Source organism: Cryptomeria japonica, chromosome 6 (genome assembly GCF_030272615.1).
Source record: "Cryptomeria japonica chromosome 6, Sugi_1.0, whole genome shotgun sequence".
Taxonomy (NCBI): domain Eukaryota; kingdom Viridiplantae; phylum Streptophyta; class Pinopsida; order Cupressales; family Cupressaceae; genus Cryptomeria; species Cryptomeria japonica.
Genome location: NC_081410.1, coordinates 166,430,976 through 166,452,853, shown reverse-complemented (window position 1 = coordinate 166,452,853; position 21,878 = coordinate 166,430,976). Strand labels below are relative to the sequence as shown.

The window sequence follows — 21,878 nt, the reverse complement described above, 5'->3', positions numbered from 1 at the left end:
AAATCAAAACGATAGAATTGTGTCAACAAGAAAAAAGGATTCATGTAGTGGCTTGTCTACCTACAGGGACAAATATAAATGTGAAAAGAAAGGTGAAAGCACAAATATGCTGAAAAAAACTAGCAAATAGCCCTGGTTGCATCGAAAAATACAACTGACAAGTGAAAATGAGATCGTGTAATGAAAATGGTGGGAAATAAACTCGGACAACAAGAAAACATGGACAAAAATGATATCATATGTTGCGATCTAGGCTTTTTTTCCTTTTTTGTTTTAGAAAAATGTATCCTAGATTTTGCGATGTCTCCAGTTGAGAAATGTGTCCCACGAGGTCAAAGATGTGTCTCCCCACAAGTATGAAAGAATCCCTTTGTTCTTATCCAAACACTATGTTGCTAGATTTCCATCTATTGTAAACAATCAATTCTGTTGCAACCAATGAGACTAATACATGCCTAATGCACAATGCATTTCCATGAATCTGGCTTTACCCATATTAACTTGTCTAGATTGTTGATTTTAAGTAATCAGATTAGCAATGTAGAATGAAAATCAGAATGCTAAGTAAATCATGCACATAACACACATGTACCCTAGGAAAACCTCCCTCTTGGAGGAAAAACCCAGCAACCAAAAGATCTAGATTAGGCTATAATCAATTGAGTTTACAATGAGCTTCAACACATGAAACTGTCAGTAAATATACACAGAACCCTAGGGCAGATAGCAATTATAAACTTATCTGCAATACAACTGTTGCTGTGACAAGGAGGAAGGCAGATTGAGGTTGCTGTCTACAAGGTTGATCTGCTAACCCTCAGATGATGTTCGCTGCCTCCTTGAGACCAGTTCGCAGTCCTTCGAGGGAGTTTGTTGTGCCTTGACAAGGTTCGCTGTCCTCTAAATGCAGTTTGCTAACTTCTGATTATAATTCACTGATCACCGAGGTAGTTCGTTGATAGGATAGATTCGCTGAGTGATGATTATTTTGTTTGAACAATGAATGCTGACTTGTATATATAGGCGACTTAGCCTTTTGATTTTCCAAGTCGGCTAGCATAAGGAATTACAAACAAATGCATTAAGGTGGCGCCAAATTAGGTCCACATGTTACACAAGACCCCAACACGTTACATCAAGATAAGGATAATGGGACATGACTAAGGCCACGTGCCCATTAGTCATCCAAACGTGCTAGGTGTGCTAGGTTGGCCCTAGAAGGGCTCCGACCTAGCTACATATATCAACATAGATAACCCGCAAGTTGTACTTGAACCTTTCTTAGTTCAACTTGCAACTAGTCAAATCTTGCAAATATATTGTCTAATCTTTAAAATACACAAAATTTAAATTTATTATCTAGATTAACATATTAATTAACTTTAATAAACTCGCACAAGTAAAATTCTCTCTCATTTCTATCATCACCTCGAAAGTATCTAGAAAGGGATGTCTATCACTTTCATCTTTCCAAAAGAAGGCAATTAGCCATCATTGAATCCCATGAGATCCCTCAATAATTAACTCATTAGTAGCCCAATTACCCAAAATGGGTGTGCATAATTAATGAATGATGCTTTGTACCATGGTAGTTATGGCTTAGTATCCAGCTTCTATGCTAGCTTCGCAGAAAAAGCAATATTAAAAAGAAAAACTTGTTTTAAGGTTTGAAAATCCATTAAAAACCTTGGATTTTGTTATATTATCCCACGCTATGAGGGTAAACAATTTGTGTTTATTCCATGCCAATGAAAATTCATGTGAATTTGTTGAGGTCCAATCCAATGAATGGAAGGAGGGATATAAATATATCAGCATGATTTGTAAAATAGAATAGGTTTGTTGAACTATGACAAGAATACATATGTTCACCTAAGAGTTAATTTTATGGCTAATATTAGTAAACAAAACCGACCCAAAGTGTAGCATATAATGGCTTGAAGTGGAGTAAACAATGGTCATCTTGAAAATCCAAAATGTAGATGACGGCAAGAGGTTGCCATACTATTTAGCACACTAAAAATCTTTCACACACAATGTGACAAGGTGCTTATGATTCATCAAGGACTAGCTACAAAAGCAAGATTGAACAAGTAGACATCATAAACTTTTTGTGCATTTAACATAGAAGGTAAATTATTGATCGCATCTTATGGATATGAATCACATGTCAATGTTCTTTTGGGATTGGCTTCATGATCAATTTAGTTTCCTCTTTATTGCTTCTATATCCTGGCAGAAAAGCTCTACTTGGAAAATCTTAGTTGATTAGGTGTAACACCAAAAGTGTTCAGAAAACAATCCATTTGATTTCTATTAGCTTCTCATGGAAAACACTAGGCAAATTTGTCTTTGTGGACAGTTCTCCCTCCCTCACACTATTATGCTTAGTTAATCTAAGCTCAAGTTCAATCTCATAATGTAAGATGCATATTTTCCAAAAAAAGATCTAGTATCCTGAATATATTTTGACATTCTTTATAGGTACTAACAATATTGTTGATGTGAACGAAGTGTTTTATCTAAGTAGTTCATCACTTGGCCCTATCCACACTAGTGACGGTACACATAGGATCCTTATCACTTTATGCCTCAAGGCATAAGATTAATGTACAAAATCTTATGCAATCCTATGTCTCGGCTTGGTCTATATAAACAATGGGTTCTTTATGTATTTTTAATCATCCTAATCAATCCGTTGCATTGTATCATTTGCAAATAGCATTATTCACTCATATTCAATCTTTTGCGCTTCGCTAGTATTGGCATGGCATGATGGTTAAGTTGTGTTGTTGTTGTCCTTGCCACCAAGGTTCAAACCCCACTGGGGTATTATTGTTGAACATTTGTATTGAGGATGAGGTCCATTTGTGACCTCACCGGTTTATAGCTCCAAGTCAAAAGCATTTACCCCATTAAAAAAAATCTCTTGTGCTTTTATTCAAGCTCTTAGATATTGGGTGGCTACATCTTCAGCAAAATCTTGCATGGTATAAACTATAAAGCATTCTATACAAACTCTTACATTGTATCAAATCTTGTGAGATTGCTCCTTATTGGTCTTTATTGAGAGATCTAGGTTACAAATGGTCGTGGATCTTAGAAAGTTGAGTATGCTCTTCTCTTGCATCATATGATATTGATAGAAATTCCAAATTTTGGGGGAGGTTTCTCTTTGTGGCATTGTATTGCAGGTTCATTTTAGATCATGTTGGTGTAAATTTGAGCTTACCATTGAGTTCAAGGTGTACAAACAAGTCAATTTAGCCTTTTGATTTGTCCAAATTGGATATGTGAGGCCAGATCTGCAAGGGTTTGAAATTGGCATTTTGTCAATTCCAAAAGGTAACTATATTTATGGAGCATTTTGGGTCAAATTTGACCCTACCATCTCACCCAGAAGACCTAAGAACCAAATAATCAACTGCCAATTCGTCAAATTTGGAGAATTTTGGCCCAAGCCCTCCACAAAATTTTGAAAAGTTTAAATAATTTTTTTTTCTTTCGATATTCATACCATCATTGATTTAAAAAGTTTAAATAATTTTTTTATTTCGATATTCAGATTTTCAAAAAATAAATATTTGTGGGCGTACAAGCTCCCCAGACCACCATTTGTAGGTGCAATGACGTTCTTGGGGCACCATGTGGTGCATCTCTACAGGCCAAGCCCAGCCCCACCACAGAAGTTGGCAGTAACCACACCAACAGCAATTATCTGCCATGGAACTACTAAATTCACCACTGATTAGCTTTCAAGAGTACCAAACCACCCATTCTAGCCACTAAACAATTTTGCATCAAACTAAAAGGAGGTTTTGACTTTTCAAATGACGATTTCAAATATCACCAAGGGATTCTGAAAAATCCAACGGCAGTTTTGCAACCAAAGAGAATATTCTGTTTAGGGAGAAATATTTAATTTGGTCTATGCTGACATCAACATCTCTACCCCAGCAGTTTTTGGTTTGACACTGTCTTCAAAGGCTCTGTTCTCAATTATCAAGGCTCCTTTTTCCAAGCAAGTTTTTTGATCTAGGGTAGAATTTTGCAATGGTTCAGACAATCCCTGATTTTTTAAGTTTAGCATGCCAGGTTCAAACAATAGTTTCCATGCATTCATTTTTACCATTTCACCATACTTCAAAAAGAACAATTCATAGCAATGTAACACTGTAAAGGCATTGACTAACAAGCATCAGAGAATTTGCAAGAACAAGTATCTTAAAAATAATATTTCATTAACTTGCTGGTTTGATACAAATCATGAAGAATAGTAAGCTACAGAAGTTCTAAACAGCACAATGTTGACTGGAGAATTGACCCCTGAAGGTGATATCACACCCCAAAGACACTTCTGCTCCTCAAAGGGAAAAGAAACTGATCAAAGTGTTCTAATTTGTCTGCTATGCCCAAAAATTCTTCACCATAAACAATAAGTCAGAGTAAACTGCCATCAGATTTCCTTCACACAAAAAGCAGCAGCAAACTTAGTTCATGTTTTGTTGAGACATGGACCAGCTAGGACTCGAACCTAGGACCTTCCATACACTGCTGGAGTGCTCTACCACTGAGCTACTGGCCCCTCTTGGACCAGTCCATTGTCGGTCCGGATGTGGCTTATTTCCAACACCAACACCCACCCCCTTAAGCCACACCTCTCGTGTGCTTGGGGCTCCTAGCCTGGACCTGGCTCTGATACCATGTTGAGACATGGACCAGCTAGGACTCGAACCTAGGACCTTCCATACGCTGCTGGAGTACTCTACCACTGAGCTACAGGCCCCTCTTGGACCAGTCCATCGTCGGTCCGGGTGTGGCTTATTTCCAACACCAACACATTTGAATAAAGCTTCCCAAGCAGACCCAAAGACCTTTTTAAAGCTTCTCCAGGCATGGGCCTAGAAAAAGATATGGCTGTACCAAACAGTGCTCATTTTTTATAGTCAAACTACTCCAAAATCCTCATTCAACTCACCTCTGCACATTCATTGGACTGAACACAGTTCCAAGGCCCAGCAATTACCTAAATGCCACCTTAGAAGTAAATGATCAAATGCCCAGATTTCTTTTTTCTGAAATTTTGAATCCATGGAATAATGGTGGCCAGCTGAGGGAATGTCTTGACCAAAATAAATTCAGAAAACCCTTCATAAATACTAAACCTTGCCTTGAATGGTGAGCTCTACACCAAAGATCAAGATTTTAAAATACTCAATAACCAATGAGTCATTCAAACTGCCAGCTCGAACAAATAAGTCAGCTTTTTCCTTGAAATATCTGTTGTACCGCCACTTGCAAATAGAAAACAAACTAACATCAAATATTAATAAAATCTCAAGAAACTAATAACCAAAACATTTAAAAGAACAAATCAACCCCAAAAATCCTCTTTCAATCTTCACGCACACATACCAAAATGAAATGCAAAAGCTTCTTTTATTCTCCTCAACCTCATGCCAAAATTAGGCAAATAAATTAATATTTTAATGCTCCACTAACTCCACACCAAACTTTAGGAGATGGATGGAGATTCGAATGAACTTCCATTCCCAAAAGGATCCGATTGCAAATTGTCTTGTTCCACTTGATGTGTTTCGACCATATGATCATAAAACAACTACAATGCTTGTTGAATGGAAGAGATTGAATGTCATGATGACATAGACACTTCTACAAATGTTGCTTCTCCTACCAAAACTTTCATTGAGATTTCAGTTTCTATGACTCCTAATCCAAATGTAGAGGGTTTATCTTCTTCATCTATGAGTCAACATCTTGAGGTTGAGGACTCTAGTAATCCAACATTAGCATATTCATTTAATGCTTGCACTCAAGCATCTCATGTGGACATTCCATCTCCACCTATTGTTGCTTCTAATTAGACTAGTGTTGCTACATCCATGGTTTCTAATGATTCAATGCAAAAGGAAATACATCTATGTAATATCCCCCTTAATTTATTTTTGAATTCTTTCCAAATTACAATCAACACAACACTCGTTAAGGTTAGGAAATGAAAACCAAATGCTGCTGAAAGTAACCCTTCCACTTTTTGATCACCGAGAGCCCAATCTGGGAGGGTGAGAGCATACAGTGTTGAGGGGATTGTTGTATGCCAATAACTGAAAATGATTACAATACTCGGGCGGCAAGCCAGCCCCTTCCGCTTATACAGCAAGATATTGAAACAATGCAATCACTTGGCGGTAAACCAGCCAAGGACAAGCCAAAAAACTGAAGGATACAATCACTCAACCGCTTGTGCAGTGGGAGGACTAGAAATGGAAATTAATATCAACTCCACCGCTTATTCAGCAGGAGGACAATATTACAATCAACTCAACCGCTTCTGCAGCGGGAGGACAGTATTACAATTTCAAGATAGGCGGCTAAGCCAGCCTCTTCCACTTATGGAGTGGGAACAAATGAGAAATCTAAGAGGATAGCTGTTAGTACTACTAACCAGCTTTACAATTCATTACAGAGATTTCAGAATTTGAGAAATATTACTAATCTAAGATAGGCGGCTAAGCCAGCCTCTTCCACTTATGCAGTGGGGCAGCAGAAAGCCAAAATGTTGTTGTTAGTACTACTAACCAGCATTACAATGAATAGAGAATTGGACAACCAAGTGCTGATTAAGAACTGACAGCTGCAACAAGACCTCCAAACTTCCTCTAACAACCCAATCAATTCACACTCTCAAAAACTCACCCAAAATCCAATTTTCGAAAATTTGATATATAAGACAGCAAGCTGGAAATGCATAACCAGCAACACCAATCCACACCAAATTGCTCCTAGCTCACTCAAAACTCACTCAAATCACCCCACAACACACCCAAACTGACAATATGCATTAAGCAACTAAGTACGAACTGGAATACAACAGCAACATGACCCCAAACCAACAGAACACATCCCAATGCACACCCCAAAGAAGTACGTCTAAGCTGAAAGGTACGATTTGCATTATAAAATTGAAGACTCAAAACCAAGGGCTGAAAACTTACAAATCTTATCGCCAAAAGCATAGAAACATTTAGAGTCAATACCCAGAAGCAGCAGGAGCCCGCACAAAGACTTAGGAGTGAAAATATGCTTCAGACATGACGCCATAGCAGCCCGGAAACACACAAAAACTCACACAAAACAGAAAACCAACTGATGCAAACCATTCTCAATATGCTCTATCTATTCCTCTGAGTGAGAAATAGTCTCTCCACAGCTAGGTGCTATATCTCAAGCACGAAACTGACATAGGCTAGGAAGCTCGCAACTTCGAAGCACAAATCTAGCACCATTCCGGCGGCACTTCGTTATACAAATTTTCATGAATGTCCAAAAATGAGAGACAAGGTGCATATTTATAACTCTCTCCCCAAGTCGAACTTTCTTTCCCTCCAATATGGGATTAAACATCCACATTCAAATCTCCTTTAATTTGCATTCATTCATCTCATTCCACTTAGCACAATACGCCCAGCTCATATTCACCCTCTATCGCCACTTTTTGATAAATATAATGCTTATAAAATAATATTCATGAAATTGCACTTTGGTGTCCAAAAAGAAGGTGAAATAATTCACCCAACTAGACTTAAGATAAAATTAATATTTTCTCCCTTCCTAAGTCGTCCATCCATAAAATAATCAAATATTAATACCTTATGCCTTAGATATTAATATATTAAAAATACCTTCTCCTCAAATACTTGATCATTGCCAAATTGAGCCGGAGACTGAAGTGTTGGACCAAAACTGAACTGAGTTGGAGCTCTGAACTGAACTACTAAAAATAGTCATCTGAGTGAATACAAGATCCTGCCAGAAATAGCCACTAAGCTGAGTTGTAGAATCCCTGCCAAAAATAGTACTTACTATAAATAGCATACTGCTAAAAATAGTGTGTTTTTCCAAAGTGATTTTTACCACATTCTGAGCAGCTGCCAAACTTACTAAAAATAGTAAGTCTCGAAAAAGTCCTCAGATTGGTTTGCATGTTATACCATTGCAGAGCTCTCGGAAAACCCAAAAAAACCCCAGAGACTCAACCGCTTCTGCCTCCACTTACTAAAAATAGTAAGTCGGTCAAACTCCATAACTTGCTATGCATGTACCCTCACTGCGAAGCTTTCTGAAAACCCAGAAGGAATCCAGAATCCAAACTGACAAATTCCAACACGCAAGCCTTCAAAACTGCAAAAACATCCTCCCAAAGGTAAGAAACCATAATTTATGCTTCCAACTAGCCTACGGGTCTCTGGAATAGGCTAACGGTCAGTTAAGCTGATAACTGCTAAGAAGGGGACGTTACAATCTACTTGGTTTGAGTACTTGACAAACATTGAGGTTTGTTTTGTGAGTCCTATTTTGCAAGCTTGGAGGACACTATTGAGCATATTCATCTCATCTTTGATGTTAACTTCTATGGAGTTGCATTGTCTTCTTTGGATGTTGTGAGGGAACCTTTACACCCTCTTGTTCTTTCTCTACATCCCCATTTGTCACAGTTTGGCATTGGTGTGGAGACCTTTGAGCATCACTTGGAGGATCCATCTTTGTCTTTGGATAATGTCCTATAGTCGTTTCCACAAGGCTTTGGATTATCATCTTGATCAATGTGGCCTACAACACCTAATTTGACTGTGGCACCTTTTTGCATTAACACGAGGACACTTGTGTTGGCTACGGTTGCCGTTGCACCAAAAGGTCGACCTGTCAATGCCCGCTACAACCACCAGACATAGAATCCACAGGAGGCGGTTAAGCCATGTCGCAAACCCATCGCTTGCGCTGCATTGCGACCAAGGGCGCACACCTTGCAACAATCCCCCCTCAACGCAAGCGAGGTTTGACCCCGCAACCTAGCTCTGATACCATTTGTTGGGTACAGTTGTCATTGCACCAAAAGGTCGACCTGTCAATGCCTGCTACAACCACCAAACACATAGAATCCACGGGAGGCAGTTAAGCCATGTTGCAAACCCACTGCTTGTGCTGCATAGAGACCAAGGGTGCACGCCTTGCAACAACTTGAAGAAAGTTCAAAGACATCACACATCTTGATCTTTCTTCGCTTATATTCCTTTCAAGAACGGGAAGAAATCTTGCTTAGATTCTTCGTTTTGTTTCTTCCTAAGGAGAGAAATTTTGTTCGACAATATTGGATCATCTTCAACATTCATTGCTAGGCATCTACCATCATTGCAGAAGACTGTACTTTGAGGGGAGGGTTGCATGTTCTATATTCTTCTTCTCTCTAATGGAAGGGGCTTTTTCCTCACATGGGGTTTTGTTCTTCTCATTCTTCTAGAGAACATTTTGTATTTTCTCTCTTTTGGGGACAAGTTTTGACCCACTAGATTTTCCCATTTTCTTCATTTATGAAAAGATCGTTTTGTATATGGATACCTAGCATAGCCTTGTAGCTAGGACCTGTCCTTACATTATTGCATCCTTCAATCTTGTACATTCTCCCTAAGTTGTTCTTAAGTGGGGTGTTGGTGTGAGTGGGGTGTTTTACCTAACTAGTTCATCACCTAGTCCCTATTGACACTAGTTACTTAAGTTTACTTACAGTATACACAGGGTACTTATCACTTTATGTCTCAAGGCATAAGATTAAGACACATCTCATAATTTTTAGGTTCTACCATAGATGTACTACCTCCCAAACCACCGATGTACCTACCTTAATTTCTAATTACCTAATCACCTGATCACATAACTTTATAATGTAAGTGACTTTGGTTTAAAAATGTTTATTAAATTTGTTTCTAACTTCTAATACATTTATTAACAGAGGTCTCTCTAATGGGGAGGCGTTCCCTTTACAAATTTATTAGTAACTCTAACATCTACTCTAACAATTTTGAATCATAAACCCAAGACACAAGGCACACTTCTAGAAAAGTGCACAAGGCACCAACGATCATTTAAGGGAGATGATTCTCCATACTGCAAATAAGTTGTGTCAAAGAAATCTACTGCATGGCAAAAAAAAAAATCCATGAAGTTTAGAATGTGCAAATAAGTTGTGTCAAAGAGATCTACTGCATGGCAAAAAAATAAATCCATGGAGTTTAGAATGTCCAGTTTACTAATAGAAACATAATATATAGTTAAGACTAAATGAAAAAAGGAAGTATGATGCATACAATTGCATTTGGACCTTATTCGCAGTAAAACATCAAAAATAATATATTAGACATTCTAATTATATCAATATTATAAAGTAAATAGTATCAGAAATACAAACCAGCCATAACTCTGAGTTGCTCCCTTCAGTTAGGATAGACTCTAATTGCAGAGGGGTCAAATAAATGGTGTAGCCTGAAAATTAATAGAAAATTGTTAGCTGATATTTTTCTATGCAATGCTTCCCTTATTTCAATGTTGGTTTTGAACAATTGTCTAAAACAGGCAAATTTGTCAGAGAAACCTACTAACAAAAATGAGATATTTCAATATAGTGGATACATATCTACATGACTAAAGTTTAAAATATTAGATGCAGAATCAATTTATTAGTAAATAGTGAACAGGTTAAAAGTACAAAGCTAATGTTCATACAGATGGATGTGGTTCTTTTTATAAGACATTTCACAGCAATCATAGGAGAAAGTGGTTGATTATTGTCTTGATTTGAAAATTATATATTTGAGAATCTCTATGTATTGCAAAACCTCAAGACCACAACCGAATTCAACTGCATCAATGGGCTTAAAAATCATATACTCACTGACAAAGAATAATTAGAACAAAGCTGCAGAAATAATTATTATGTGCTTTTCACTATTTGCTTGTGAGTCCCAACCATTTAGTATCTACCTATAACAAGATTGAATCATGTGCAGCTAACTTACTTTGATTATTTTTGTTGGTTTTGGCTTGATTAAGGCCATGTTAAAAAAGGCTTTATCAGAAAATGGTAGAAGTAACAAACTCTTGCAAAAGCATGAGAAAGAATTGAATTGTGCTCATTTACTATAAGAACTCCTAGCTTTTTATATAAGTACGGGTAATCATGGGCATGTTTCATTCTTTTTGCATACTTCGTATGTATTTAAATAACTCCTTCACTTACTATAAAAATAGTGTGAAAATCCTAATCGTGAGATTTAAAACATCTTATGCCAACCACTATATCTCTTATTGTCTTTAACAGATTACTACCTAATGGTTGAGGCAACTTACCCAAATGTAAGCAAATGCATAGTTCATAAAGATGAAATCCCCATTTTAGAAGCAATCTAGAGGTAACTCAACAATTGCCCCCTCGAGTACAAAGATGCTTGCAAAAGTAGCCAATGTATGAAGCTATGAAGAAAAAGGAATAAAACCCTTGAAAGGAAAGAAAAATACAATATAAACAAGCAATGAGAGACAATCTTGCAATTGTACAAGAGGACCACACTGTTTTCTATCTACAAGAAAGAAATGGAAGACAACTTTTTAGATAAGACAAGAATGTTACTATCATTTTGTTTCAAGTAATTCTCATATAGATAATAAGCTCAAGAATGGACAAAATACATGATGTAACAGATATTAGGGAAATGGTTTTTCATTTTATAAGTGCCAAAATCAGTACCCCTGCAAAACAAGCATTTAATGTCAAATCTATAGTCAATATCCTTTTCATGTTAGTAAATGTTACTCAAGTTATCATTCTCATCAATCCATCAAGTTATCAACTCATGGCCTAGTTTGTCTGCTAGCAAGTGTTCATGAATCATTCATGTATGAGGAAAGGCAAACTATGATGAGTCAAGCTTTTGAAGGTTGCCAAGCAAGATCAAGGTCAGGGATATAGTTTAAAGGCTCTTCAGCATTCTCTTTCAAGCAAAACAAATGTGAGTGGCAATGCCACAAGGGAAACAAGTTCAAATGGTTACTTCACTACAAATGGTGATAAGGAGAAAATGCATTCTACTAAGGGAAGGATTGCATCTTTCTAGTGGCATTGCCTATTCGAAACTTTGATTGTAGCGGCAACGGTGTAAAGAAGTAGTACCAAAGTGCCTAAAGCCTAAGAGATTCACACTAAGATTTGGAGATGGAAGAAGTCGTGTGTTGCAACTTTCCGATGACATTGCTAGGTAAAAATGGCAATTTAGATGGCAAAATCATACCCAAAGAGCAACCAGAAAAGAAAAAATTAAGGTTTTAGATTATGTTGCACTTTTCAGGTTGCATGACCAGTCCAAGTGCAAAACTTAAGTAGCCAGAGGAGAAGCACAACAAGGCATGAATAAGTTCAAGTTTTAAGTGTCAAAGTCACACTTTTACACTGGTTGAACCATTCCAAATGTATGACTTAAGCAGTGAATGACTTAAGAAAACACAATTGGCTCATAAAGCGAAAGGAAACAAGGAAATTGCACTTTTTAAGTGGCAAAGCCACAAAGAAAAGACAAAAAGAGTGGCAATGTCATAAGAAATGCATGACCGGCACATTAAGTAAAAAGAGTTTAAGTATTACACTGTGTAGGTGGCTATGCCCCTCTAAAGGTGTAATTCAACTAGCAAAGATGGTTAGAAAGTGCAACATTTGAAACATTAAGTCAAGTCATGCTTTCTAGGTGGCATTGCAACTCTAAAAGGGCAAAAATACTGGTAATGGTGCACAAAAATGTGACTAGCTAAAAATGTCTTAAAACAAAAGTTAAATTTGAACATTTCCTGTGACAATGCCACTAAAGATGTGATGAGTTGCCAATGATTCATAAAAGCACCAAAGTTTAAGGACTTAAAAGCAAAAAGTGACCAAGCTATTTCAAGTGTCTATTGCCTCATTTCAGAAAGAAAGTGACAGGATTAATTTAAAAGCGGCTTTAAAACATTATTTTATTATTATTTTCCCTAGAAGAAGCTTGTCTCAGAGTGCTTATAAATAAGTACATTCTGCACATAAGGAGATATTGTGTTTGGCTTATGCTGCAAAGATTTCCATTCAAGTTGAACAGTTGGATTATTGTGTTGCAGGTGTGAGAATTCGTCGAGCTATTTATAAAGAAGATCCATGTTTAGCTTTGTGTGGCATTTGTCTTCTATCTTTTGGAGTTGCTTTATATACTTTGGGGTTTATAAATTGTTGTCATTGTTCTTGTTTCCTCTCTTCAAATCCAATGTTTTGATAAAAAATATTGATCTCTGCTTTAATAAGCAGAAAATATTGTTCTTTGGTTGCATAAATAGAAAAACTTCTGGTGAGATAAGTACTTTCAGTCTTGTGTTGCAGGTGTGAGAATTCGTCGAGCTATTTATAAAGAAGATCCATGTTTAGCTTTGTGTGGCATTTGTCTTCTATCTTTTGGAGTTGCTTTATATACTTTGGGGTTTATAAATTGTTGTCATTGTTCTTGTTTCCTCTCTTCAAATCCAATGTTTTGATAAAAAATATTGATCTCTGCTTTAATAAGCAGAAAATATTGTTCTTTGGTTGCATAAATAGAAAAACTTCTGGTGAGATAAATACTTTCAGTCTTGTGTTCCTACCTCCAAAACCAACAAGATAGATCTAGATCTGTAGAACGTTTTTGAAGTATTTTCTCTACATACAAAATTCCCCAAAAAAATTAATTGTATGCAAGTAGCAATTTAGTTTATTTATTTTAGTCAGAGTAGATTAAAATTACAATTGACAAAGCAATGGAAACAAACTTGGAACATAAGAATGCTATCCCCTCAATTCCTGTTGAAGACAAGAGTAGGGCTCCAAAAGAACCATATTTTGAGGAGAAGTTGGACTTTCTTATCAAAGAATGGCAGGCCATCAAAGGCCTGAAATCGCTGGTTAACCTGTAGTTGTTCTCTGCCAATCATCTGCTGTTCTTTTTTGCTGTCACTGTTTCTTCCTTCTTTTGCAGTGGTCTTTTGTTTTGCCTAGTCTCACTCTTGGTAAGACTCATCTTGTTTGCTTTCATGGTTGTCTTGTAATTGGCCCGGGCTATTTCCCATGATTATTGAAATGATAATTAATTGATATTCAATAATTACAAAAGGAAACGAAATCTCCTTAAATAGAGATATCAAGAGGATCTTTCCATAACGGAAACGATTGAGAATAGAAACACCAAAGACAAAAAGGAAACTTCTTAAAACTAACTAAAGACGAAAGACATAAAAGTAAGTTTCTAAATACTAACTAAATGACTAAGATGAGCATTATATCAATAGTACAGTATTATTTTAATACCCTCCCTTAATGGTCATCCTACTAACTACCCTACTAAAGACTTGACATAATCTGCAGGTCATTTGGTCACGAATGCATAGAAGGCTGCCCCCCTCTCCTCAAAACGCTTTGCAACATGAGCCTATTGCTAAGACCCTCCCTATAGAACTTTTGGATATGACCAAGCTTACCACAATCTATCAACCACAATCCTTCCAACATGATGTTGGGTAACAAAAGTCATCCCTCCCTTTATCCATAGACACCAAGATCAGCTTCTCAAAACCCACGATTTTTGTATGAAAAAATCATGCAAAAACCCTTTATGATTTTTTGTGGAAAAAAATCAGAAAACCCAAGAAACAGCAATACCCTTCATTATTATTTGTGAAAAAAAATCAGAAAACCATCCAGCAGAGAAAGAACCCACATTTTTTGTGTGAAAAAAGCGTGCAAAAAACAAATAGAGAAACCAGGATTTTTGAAGAGAAAATCATGCAAAACCCTCACTAATTTTTTGTGGAGAAAAATTAGAAAACCCACAAATTTTTCCTTGCTTGAAACCCTCAAAGAACGAACCCTTTTGCAATGTCCAACAGTGAACCACGTTTTTTTCATAAAAATCAATTCAAAAAAAATTCCAGGTATAAGCCACGAAATTTAAAAAAAAAAAATTCTAAATACTAACTAAATGACTAAGATGACTATTATATCAATATTACAATATTATTTTAATATTTATCTTAATCAAAACAAACTTGGAACATAAGAATGATCTCACAAGAGACTTAAGGTATTTGTGGGACCTCTCTATACAAGAAAAAAATTGCAAAGAAGATGAAAGGAACCAAGTACCACAAGATATGATTTGCAACAATTTTGGCAGTAATTGAAGACATTGACACACTACTCAATTGCCTACCTCAACTGTTTACCTAACGTCACATCATATTGCAAGACCTTCGTGTCGAACATGACTATGCAACACAACAAGAAGAAATCTTGATAAGGTACAAATAAAAGGGCCATTGTAAGAAAGCTCAAGCAATTAAATGCCACAAAATCCAAACAAATGCACAAAAAAGTGATCTACTGATGAGGAAGTGGACCAAATTATTCGACAATGTATCCAATTAATTACTCAAACAACACGAAAGAAGACAAGGGTTGTGAGAGGCAACCTCCTATAAAAAGTCAAGGTCATGAGTATAGGACATTAGCAGAAGCCAAAGTGGAAGCAAAGGCCAAAGCCAAAGTAGGAGCTAGAGCTAGCACTAAACCCAAGGAAGGGTTCTATCATTAATACAGCAGCCTACAAGTGTTAAGTGGGTGGAGATCATGCAACAACTACCCCTTTCAAATGAAGTACAGATCTTGAAAATTGAGCAAAGTTGGGTAGTCCGACAAAGTCTATGGACTCTATAGAAAACCTAGAAGCTCTTCCCTTAGGAGTGAAGTCTTGACTTTGAAAAAAAGTTAACTAATGATTTCTTCACAAAAGAGGAACAAGTTGCTTATGAAACAATTATACTAAAGATAGAGAAACTACTAATTGACATTCCACAACCAGTAAGCCCAAAGAAAGCTAAATAAATAGTAGAAGGGAGTAATAACAAGATGGAACATAAGTCAACCACGACAAAGTGTACTCACTACCAAAGGATATATCAAATATAGGGACATGTCTCATGGTGGTGACAAACATCCTACATACGATTTCAATAGGAGGATCTAAATTGGAGGGTCACCTCAACAAAATTTCATGGATCATCCATCTACTCCATCTCCTATAAAACAAAAGTTGTCCAAGTTTACTAGCAATGAATATAAAGTTCACGTCCATCATTGTAGGATGTGTATTACCATATGGACTGCCAATGGATAGACAAACCAGTAACACTAATTGAGATTCTTTCCAACCATATTTTGAGGAGTGGTGATTGACTAGTCCAATGATATCCCAAATCCTTATAAATCCACATGGGGCAAACTAAAGAAGGCATCCAAGAATGAATTCAAACTCTTTAGAGACAACAATGAGATTTTTCAAAGAAATCCATAATACCCAATAGGGTAAACAAGAGAATTTATGAGCCTACAACAGGGGCCTCAAAGAACTACTAAGTACTAAGTAGACTTGAGAAGGAACCATGGTTTGAAGAAGCAATTATTTGTTGAAAGGTCGATATCCTCACTATGAGGAACAATTACAAAAAGAAGATATCAACCCATCAAAAGAATTCAGATTTTTTATTCCAAAGCTAGCAAAGGAGGAACACCTATGGGGTTTTGGCACTGCTTCCAAGATAAAGGGACCCAAAAAATTCGAACAAAGAGGCCTTAACTGCTGTTATATACTTAAGGATTCAATATTTTCTAATAGCCAAAAGGACCATGAAAAAAAGAAATGGAAAGCTGACAATTTGGAAAACTGCCCTAGACACAACTTTTGAAAAATCATGGCAAGGTAAGAGAAAGCAAAATAATTCCAAAGAAAAATCATACTCCTCCAACAAGATAGTACAAACACTAATGCCGTGCAATAATTGCAAGCACACAACCAAGAAAGTGAAAGAGTTGCCTAAATCAAAGAATTAGAATTAGGAATGTCCTCCAACAATAGAATCCTAACCATGGTGGGCTGCCAAACTGAATGATTGTGAACTTAAAGTGGCACTCAAAGTGCAGGAGTGGACTATTGAAATATATATATATATTTCAATACTACATAATTTGAACCCTATCTATAGCAGATGGTATCTAGATACAATCCAAAAAGTTGGTGTTCATATGTATGGTATACGGATAAAGATATCAAAATTACTTAAAAGGCTAATGACTTCATGAGAGTACTTGGTGTACATTCATATGGATTGCCAATGAGCAAACTAATGGTAGAGCCATAGTACATGTACTCAAAAGGATTATCCAATCAAACAGCTATGGCGCATCTTAGACGTGATTAGATGTTACCTGGTAGCAGCTACTAGGGCCATAGATATAGTTGTATGGATGCTTAACTATATGTTAAGACTTACGACTATGAAAGGGCAAGATTGACAACTGGTATGAATTCCTCTTGGCAAAAATCAATGAATATTTTTGCTATCATATAAGGTTTTTAACTTATTATATGATGCAACATGCAATTGGGTTACTCTCAAATGTAGTATATTATCAAGCAACAACAAATGGAGAATTTATTCTAGATGACATTAATGGTTATTGTCGACCATTTGGGTTTTGATGGAAACATCTTGGTATTCCATTGGCCAACACCAAAGATGATCATGAAGCAAGGAAAAAGTGAAAGCATGTGGTTGACCCATCAACAACATTAGAGAAAGAGGGCAAAGACCTTAATAGTGAGGATGAGGAAGATAGAGAAGCAAATGGACATTCAAATTATTCCTTCTTCAGCTGATACTCAATCTATTGCATGCACTCCTTTGGCTACAAGGGATGATGGGTAACACATTGAAGACTAGTTGAATAAAATCAATGAACAAGTTTACTTATAGTTGGAAGTACCTATTTATAGTTGGAAGCATTTGGCTATAGAGACAATTGCTACTAAGGTGGAACCTAAGATTGTACATCCTGAGAGTTCACATGCTAGAAATGAAGTCTCCATGACTTTTCCATGTCTTGCGAGGGATGATCCAAATGGAATTTAGACTCATTTTTTGCACATCATGGGACCCACAGCCCAAGCTTTATAGGGCATTTTAGAGGTCTAGTCCTTTAGAGGTTGTGGGTGGCCATCTTTGATCTGTCAAATTATGAATGAGGCTTCACACGTAGAGAGTTTTGTACAAGAAATTTGTGCAAGATTCACCAAATGTTTTGCTAGCAAAGGATGGCTAGGGCAATACCTTTCAAAAACACATGATCAATGGCTAACTCCTCCCCTTATTTATCTAGTCACTTTTCCAATACAAAAGGTTTTACATTCCTTGGCAATTATTGAGCAAACCATCCGATACTAATATCTCCTACCATACTCCTCTATGTCTAAGCTATGTGAGGTAGAGGGGCAAAAGGCCTTGGAACATAAGTTTCAAGGCCAATAAGCCCAATTTTAGAGAAATTGCACCAACAAACTAAATTCACTGAGGCACAAGCAAAGCATGCTTTCAAGGCTCAAGACAAATTGTTGAAGCCTAAAGAGGTGATTCAAGCAAAGGGCAAAGTCCACAAGATAGCTAAAAAGGTAAAATGCTCCTAAGAGTGTGAGCCAAGAACTTGCAAGAGAAAACAAAAGTGTATGCCCTCCATGCATAACTAAAGATTCACATCCTCTAATACAAAATAAAACTCTTCTATACTCATTGAAATATTTTCCAAGCCAATATGCTCATTAACCTTGGATCTTTCCTTTCAAGGAGAGGGGTACAATATGTGTTGTCCTTTATCCCTTCATTTGTTTGTCCAACTAAGGGAGGTCAATAAAACTACAAGGCTGACTATGAGGGGGAATAACTCTAATCTAGAAAAAATTGGCCATGATTTTTCCAATTGATTTGGGCATGTCACTAATTTAAAATAATTTGAGGTCTCTAATTTTTTATTTTTTTTCTCTCTAGGGTAATTTTGCCCTCTCCTTGCATTTATAGATCTAGAAAATTTTCAAACATGGCCAATTCCCAGGAATGTACAGCATCTAAAGGACAGGCAATAGTAATCTAGATTCTAGATTCTATCACCAAAAGCCAAAATGACAAAAATATTCTGGTTGCTAATAGGATGGACTTGAAGAGAACAATTTTTAATACACACTACATCTCTAATATGATATGCAACTCTTCCAAGATGGTTTCCTACCAAATATTATGGAGATAATTAGTACAATTTTATCCATAGAGGGCCCTACATCAATTCTTCTTCAAGGTCAAATAAAAGAGACTAGGACCACACGTGCATTTTTATAAAATCCAAAGCCTTACTGAAATTCCAGAGGGAATTTTTTGACAAAAACCTGATCTTTGCTATAGCACAAAAACACAGTGTTCCACGACCGTTGGGGACGGGGAGACGGGGGGACGCGGGGGCGGGCTTTGGGGATGGGGGGACAAAGGGAAAAAGTTTCGGGGATGGGTTTCGGGGACGAGGGGACTTGGGCCTGGGAGGGGGAAACGCGTTTCCGTGGAACACTGCAAAAACACCTCTATTTCATCCTTTGCTTGTAAGCATCGATACTTGGTTAGGTTTCTATAAATTCTCAAACTAGGAATCTATCATAATAATCTTCAAAAGCACAATGAAGGGTTTAATAAGGGATATTTGGTTTTGGGACTATGCTTGAAACTTGAGTAAATAGATATCCCAATGTGACCCACTTATCTTCTTCCACATTTTCTAGGATATCCATAGTTTCCTATTTCTCCATCTTTGAACCAATCTTGTTCCCTTTATTTAAGGTATTCTTTAGCATATGATCTTAGTTGAGGCTTTGCATTTAACCAAATTCCCAAAACCTTAGGTTGTCACTCTCCTTTATTTTTGCTAGGCACTAGGGGTTGAAAACTCTTCCCATTCCTTTTCTTAAGGTGTAATGTCACTTTCTAATATTTTTTAAAATTTTAAAAAACATTGTATTTCCTTTCTAAACAATACCAAGACAATATTGCAATACCAACCAGCAACATGTAAATAATGATTATCAACTATAAAACTTCTTGCATAGCAACTACTATTAATATTGCAATGGACAGCTCAATTACAAAAGAGCAGAATACTATTAACTAAATACTAATGTAAATAGCTGCATATAGCCAACCCTTATGCATTTATAATTTAAAATTGTATAGATAAGAAAGTAACAATAAGTTCCAACTCACAGGACTGTAGTAGCAATTATCAAGGCAAAATAAACTGGCCAGTACAAACAATAATTGCAAATACAAATTGCTGTAACAGATATAAGAATTGTCTATACAAGCTACTGTTATAAATACTTCTCCTAATGGCAGGATACTGTAGCGGCTCTGTAGCATCATTTTAGCAGCACTATAGCAGCATTATAGTGATATTGTAGTTGTACTATAGTATCATTGTAGCAGCAGCTATGTAGCAAACTGAAACTGGAAATAGATTGTTAACTTTCAACACATGCAATACTTGAATAAAAACACCTCAAAACGACACGAGGATTTTTCTCTTCCAATCCAAATTGCAAACCAAAAGAGCTTTTGTCCTCCAAATTCAAACACTCCAAGGGCTTTTGTCCTCAAGTTCTAAGAGAAAAGGTTGCAGATCAAGAGGTAAAATTGGAATATATACCTACAAAGGATCAGGTTTCAGATATCTTTACAAAGGCTCTTTCGAAAGATACATTTGAGTACCACAAACAAACTTCTTACTAGATGCATAGATGATGGATCTATCCAGACAAAGAAATTCAAGATACACTTTGGTTCTTGGTGTAATGTCCCCTTCCTAAGCTAGTTTAGCATTGTGGAGTCATTAGCCTATTCAAGTGATTCCTGTGAGCTAATGATTAGGGTTAGGGAATCTTGGAGGCAGTATCAGTTCTGATTTTGTATTCTGACAGTTGAATGAGCGTAACACTCTTTTCTAGAGCCTTTTTGGGTTAATTCTCGTACACTTACTATTTTTAGTGAGTCAATCATGGGCACTAACACGGTCAATTGGCATGCTCGCTATTTTTAGCATTATCGACAGGTTCAGTTTTGATGATCACTTCGACTTTTGATATAATCCAGGAACTTTAAATTAAATAACGATAAGTTATAAGTTAATAAATTAAAAATTTAACTTTATTGTTATTTTTATTTATTTAATAAAGGGACTATAAAGGCCAATAATTAAATTAAAGGTGATTTATTTTTAATGGATGGGCCTTTATTATTTAATGCTACATTGGGAGATTAAAAAAGGAAGTGACTTTTATTAAATAAAAGCAAAAAAAGTGCTCTTTGAAAAGCATCCAAAAAGCCAAAAAATATAAAAAAAGGATTGGGGCTCTCATTTGACGATATGTTGAGTATTGATTTTCGATATTGCTTCTAATTTGGGGAGATTGCTTCTTCTCTTTGGTTTGTGAGGACGGAAACCCTTGTAGGCAACATTCTCCCCATTGTTGAGAGATACAATCTAGAGAATAACCTGGTGATTTCATTTAGAGGTCAAATTTGGGCATATTGTAATCTACATTTTCAGATTTGCAGAGCTTATTGAATATCAGATTTAAAAGAACAATTTTGGAGAAGATTGAGGGTATATTTTCTATTTTGCTGGTTGTATCTTCTCCCTTGCTGGCCATACACTCTTTTGATGGTGTCTAGGGTTTTGAGGAGCTTACACTTTTGCTCTTTTGGAGCCTTTTTGGACCTGCACTTTCTTGCATACCTTCAGCACAGCCTTTGGAGCAGATTGTGAGGGTTGGCATTCATTTTGGAGTGATATTTTGGTGATTTTTGTGAGCAGCTCGAGCAAAACCATTGCTGCATTTTATAGGTATGTTTGATTTAGATATGTAGTGTGTTTTTACGAACTGAGTTGTTATTTTTGAGAATGTAACGCATTTCTCCACATTTGAAGATGTGGCTTTGCGGTTTGGAAATAAGACAAAGGAAGATATGGAGTATGTATGTTTCTCACTTCAGGTCACAAAAACTTTCATAAAGTTATTAAGGTTTGCAGAGTAAAATCAATATTGTTGCCTATCAGG

At 36.5% G+C, this 21,878-nt stretch overlaps 1 protein-coding gene across 2 annotated transcripts in view; it reads right to left on the bottom strand.

Annotated features, from left to right (window-relative positions):
• LOC131033246 (uncharacterized) overlaps positions 1-21,878 on the bottom strand; it is a 97,387-nt gene that overhangs the window by 49,162 nt on the left and 26,347 nt on the right. For both annotated transcript variants that reach the window (XM_057964418.2, XM_059207269.1), the window contains one exon: positions 10,265-10,338. In XM_057964418.2, the coding sequence (XP_057820401.1) occupies positions 10,265-10,338 (74 nt within the window). The remainder of the gene's footprint in view (positions 1-10,264; positions 10,339-21,878) is intronic.